Source organism: Scomber scombrus, chromosome 2 (genome assembly GCF_963691925.1).
Source record: "Scomber scombrus chromosome 2, fScoSco1.1, whole genome shotgun sequence".
NCBI lineage: Eukaryota > Metazoa > Chordata > Actinopteri > Scombriformes > Scombridae > Scomber > Scomber scombrus.
In genome coordinates, this window is record NC_084971.1 from 12,445,478 (window position 1) to 12,450,508 (window position 5,031).

Here is a 5,031-nt window from a genome sequence, read left to right on the forward strand (position 1 = left end):
AATAGTTTTCTATTTTTTCAGGTTTTATTATAGTATAAGTGTGGGAGAACTTTTCACCAGTCTCACCTTCTGTGTTATATATATTTACCAACATATTGTAGAAATGCAGATGCTGACACATTACCATAAGTACTTTTTTCCATGTTTTGGCCAAGATGTTCTCTGTCCAGAGGTGTCCAGGTGACTTGAGGTTAAAGAAAGTGATTCAGCAAATGTTTGTTCATCCAACTCCTCACCTGTGTTTTATAAGTACGTGTATTTATATTGTAAGGAAATCCGGATTGTACAGTCGTGTTTAGAGGGTAATCCTACATTTGTCAAACTCTCGCGAGATTTGTACGCGTTTTTTGTCATTGTGAAAAAATAATTATGTTTTATGATGTGATAACACTATAGTCAACATCTACTTAGGTTTAGAGACAAAAAACAGTTAGTTTGGGCCAAGGGCAGATTACAGTGTGGGTTGAAATGATTACTCTCGCGAGATATTTCGCAAATCTAGGGTTACCATGTGGACAGGACCGGTTTTTACGTTAGACCACAAATGCGGATGTGCAGCACAATAAGTGTTCCGGTCGGCTTCTACACACTCAACCACCTCACCGCTGTCCATCCGTCTCAGCTCACTTATAAAATTACTTCAATTAGTTGTGTTTTCTTTTCTTTTCTGCCAACAAAATGCCTCTAAAGTTTGAGCTGTGTCCCGGCAGAATGATCGGAGGAAACCATCCGTGTTTCATCATTGCTGAAATCGGACAAAACCACCAGGGAGACATTGAGATTGCCAAGAAAATGATCAAAATGGCAAAGGTAATAAACCTCACACGGAAATACAGTGTACAGATTGATTTTACATGTTGTTTCCAGGACACTCACGGGAAGACCAGCATATCACGCATTGTAAACTCATTATTAATTTAACATGTTGGTCGCCCCGCCTGCCTCATCTGAAACATTACTTTAAATGAAATGTAAAGTAGACTAGTGTGAATTTTGGCACATTAAACGCTGAATATAATGGCAAGTAAAATAGTGTGACTATTGCAAGTATTGTTGTAAAACTGTATGAAGCCATGTTGTCAAGTGTTAAATTGCCAAATTTGTGAATGGAGTTTGGTTTGTCTATTCATGACTGTGTGGCACAGTAGACGTAGTATGCTACTGTCTCTGTACGAAATTACTTATTTTGTTTTTGTACGTTTGTTTATTCAGTTCAACATGCACATTCTTCATTTATTATCCATCATTATAAAAGTATATAAAATATGTCACAAATATGTCAAATACATTTTTATCAAAGTCTGGAATAATTATTTTTGTTTAGTTTTTTTTACTGTAAATGAGGGGATCTATAATATCTATGATTTTCACCTCATATGACCGCTGACGTAAAACCACATTATATTTTATAATGCTGCTGTAGGCTATACAAGAGATACTATTCATTTCACCTGCCTACAGTTAAGCAAACTGGAAAAACTGCATTCCTGTCACACAAGAAAATTATATGTCACTGATTATTTTATTCCAGCAATTCTTTGAGTTCAGTATTGCTGCCAATATTTTTTTCAATAACACTTTTATTAATAGGAACTAACACGTTTCCTGGAAGGAACTGTGTAATTTGGCACTAAATATAGGAAAAAGGAGACAAAGCTCTAAGTAACTAAAATAAAGTTTAGGTTGTGTTGAGTTTTAAGCAGCTGCTGATTTCTAACATGGGAACTTTATTCTCATAATATGTTTATTGTTACACTTGCTTGGAGAGAAAAGAAATCACAATTTTGCATGTTCAGAAAAAGACTTACTGTAACCCGCTGTTACTTTTCCAAGCATCACCTCTTCATTTTGACCCATACCTTACAGGACTGCGGTGCCGATTGTGCCAAGTTCCAGAAGAGTGAATTAGAGTTTAAATTTAATAAGCGTGCCTTAGAGCGCCCTTACACCTCCAAACATTCCTGGGGGAAAACTTACGGTGAACACAAGCGCCATCTGGAGTTAAACCACGAGCAGTACAAGGAACTGCAGAAATATGCAGAGGAGGTGGGGATCTTCTTCACCGCTTCAGGGATGGATGAGGTAAGAAAGATACTTTTGAAGATGTTTTGTGATATTTTGAACAGCAGAGAGGTTTCACCTTGACATTTTCCACCTGTAGATGGCAGTGGAGTTTCTCCATGAGCTCAATGTGCCTTTCTTCAAAGTGGGCTCTGGAGACACCAACAACTTCCCATATCTGGAGAAGACTGCCAAGAAAGGTGAGTGGGATCTGTCACATCTACAAAAAATGGCTTAAGCATTACACTGAATTATAAGATGCGTGTTCAAAAGTAGCATTTTGCTTTCTGCTCATGTTATACACAATGTTTATCAAGCTGTTGTCCTCTTGACTGTCTACGTCAGGTCGTCCCATGGTGGTGTCCAGTGGGATGCAGTCCATGGAGACAATGCGTCGGGTCTACAAGACGGTGAAAGAGCACAACCAAAACTTTGCCATCCTGCAGTGCACCAGTGCCTATCCTTTGGAGGCAGAAGATGTCAACCTCAGAGTGATCACAGTAAGTAGAATAAGATATTTATTTCATATAAAAGTGTTGTGAAATAAATAATAGTTCTTGTAAATTATTTTAACCCATTAACAGAAACACAGACTGAGACACATTTTAGCAGTTGAATAATCAGTTTCAAGGGCCTTTAAAATAGTAGGTCTCATTGCATTGAATTGTTAGCATTTAAAATGTATAACTCCAAACATGGCCATATTGAGTTTTAACACATTTTGATCAGGTTTATTTGTTGTTCATCTTCTCAGATATTAGAAATGATTCCGCTAAAGGCACTTCTATGTATTTTGGGATAAAGTAGAAATAGGATGATTAGGTTGACCTAATAGTTTTTAATAGTTTCTTGATTCCAGCGTTCATAATTTAACTCGCACCATTCTTACGTTGTATGTATTTGAATCCCTCTTACAGCGTTATATCCATTCAGATCCAGTTGAGTAGAAACACAGAAAGATTGGAGATCTGAGCATTTTTGATGATTTCAACACACACAGGGATATATAAATGTTTGTACTCCCAATATCATAAAATGTCACCTTTATAACCTCAGATTTCACTTTCAACTAATTTTGTACCACATTTCTTAATCATTAGGTTTGCCCAAACATTTTTCATAGCAATTTACATCCCCAGTGTCTGAGTGTAACTTATCTCACATGCTTATCCTAACAGGAATACCAGAAGGAATTTCCAGATATCCCCATTGGGTATTCTGGCCATGAGTCTGGAATTAGTATTTCAGTGGCAGCCGTAGCTCTCGGGGCAAAGATCATTGAGCGTCACATAACTTTGGACAAGACGTGGAAAGGAAATGACCATGAAGCCTCACTGGTGCCCTCTGAGCTGTCGGAGCTGGTGCGTTCCATCCGATTGGTGGAGAGGTCGCTGGGCAGTGGCATAAAGCAGATGTTACCCTGCGAGCGGCCATGCCATGATAAGGTGAGACTTCCTCATTTTTCATTTATTTAAATGACATTTTCATGTAACATAATGACTATTTTCGTTCTTTAGAAAGAAAGCTTCTCCTTTAAAATATATCTTGTAATCATTTTCAAATTTTTGCTATTACAACAAAAGTAACGTCACTCCCTGCTTTTTTATTCTACAGCTGGGTAAGACAGTGGTGGCCAAAGTGAAGATCCCCAAAGGAACAGTCCTGACTCTGGACATGTTGACGGTGAAGGTGGCCGAGCCCATGGGTGTTGCAGCCGAGGACATCTTCCAGCTGATAGGCAAATCCGTGACGGAGGACGTGGAGGAGGATGACAGCGTTGCGCCAGATGTGGTGGACAGCTACGGCAAGAAGATTAAGTCCTGAGGATGGCAGAGAGGTTTGAAAATGGTACAAAAAGGCACTTTATTTGAGAGGAATGTAATTTATTTCTCTGGGAAAAGTTTTGAGGAGCTCAAGATGACACATGTATGTATGTGGTAATTTTTTTCTTGACAGTTTGAATATTATCATAGCTTTTTCTTTCTTTCTTTCTTAAAGCCACCCTTAAATAATACACTAAATGTTCAACAAACAGGTCCTATAAAAAAACTAGCATCATCTAACAAGATTCTCAGCAGTAGTTTGAGCTCTGTGGTCTGTATTCAGGCAGGGCATTGAGAGGTGGCACTAAAGCCAGTTGTCATTGTTAACTAAAGATATTTTGCACTGTAATGGTCTTACACGCTGTAGAGATTAAAAGAATATTGAACACATGGAGGTAAAGCTCCTGGTTAGATCACAGTCAGTTCTTCTTATACAGACTCAGTACATTGTCGTGATTGTCAGCTGGTGTCAGGATGCCTCTAGTCCTGTGTGTTGAGTTTGTGCCTGTGCGGCTTCTCTGACACTATTGGAGCCAGATGCCGAAAAACTCGGATTAAATCAGGTTAAATAGGCTTATTAGTGAAGAAAGAAATGTGCGCATGTTGTGTGCTTTCAAATTTTCAAGCCCTGTGTATGCATTATTTTCTTCCATGTTTCAGTCATATACCTGTCTCCTCCTGCCTTTGGTCTGGCAGTAACACCGTCCTGTAATCATAACTTTGGGATCAAGGATGTTAACGCACATTAATTTGTGAAAATCTGTTGAAATCTATGATGTTCTGAAAAGATAAAGCCTCCAAATAAAATGTTGCCAAAATTCCCTCTTTGGTTTCCTTCTCATTGCAACGCTGTATACCTGCTGTCCAGCATACAAGGACGTAATCTTATTGTCATGCCAGGTTATTTTTCTACTTAAACATTTTGCGTATGAGACAATACTGTGTAATAATTTCTGTGTGGAAAATTATCTGTGCATGGTTTTGAAGTATTTGGATATAATGGATCATGTGTTGAAGTAAACAAACAGTTGCAGGAAGATATTTAGTTCTGCCAGAACTGAAGTAAAACACAAAAACTTTTGCCCCCAGTACCGCAGAATTCATACATGATAAATGGACATCACTCTCTTTTTTATTCTTCATAAGA

The 5,031-nt window shown here is 38.2% G+C and overlaps 1 protein-coding gene across 1 annotated transcript; it reads left to right on the forward strand.

The window, feature by feature from the left end:
- The first annotated feature begins 579 nt into the window (after positions 1–579).
- On the forward strand, positions 580–4,702 carry nansa (N-acetylneuraminic acid synthase a). The gene is made up of 6 exons (XM_062427834.1): positions 580–810; positions 1,867–2,082; positions 2,162–2,261; positions 2,407–2,561; positions 3,240–3,506; positions 3,676–4,702. Exons 1-6 carry the CDS (start codon positions 679–681, stop codon positions 3,883–3,885), a joined length of 1,080 nt encoding a protein of 359 aa, XP_062283818.1. The 5' UTR covers positions 580–678; the 3' UTR covers positions 3,886–4,702.
- Positions 4,703–5,031: the final 329 nt, after the last annotated feature.

What these genes read in the sequence shown, in the direction of transcription:
- nansa (XM_062427834.1), top strand. Translation starts at nt 679, where the DNA reads ATGCCTCTAAAGTTTGAGCTGTGTCCCGGCAGAATGATCGGAGGAAAC. An exon ending in GGAGAAGACTGCCAAGAAAG is followed by an intron (nt 2,262 to 2,406) that starts GTGAGTGGGATC and finishes TGTCTACGTCAG; the next exon opens with GTCGTCCCATGGTGGTGTCC. An exon ending in TCAACCTCAGAGTGATCACA is followed by an intron (nt 2,562 to 3,239) that starts GTAAGTAGAATA and finishes TTATCCTAACAG; the next exon opens with GAATACCAGAAGGAATTTCC.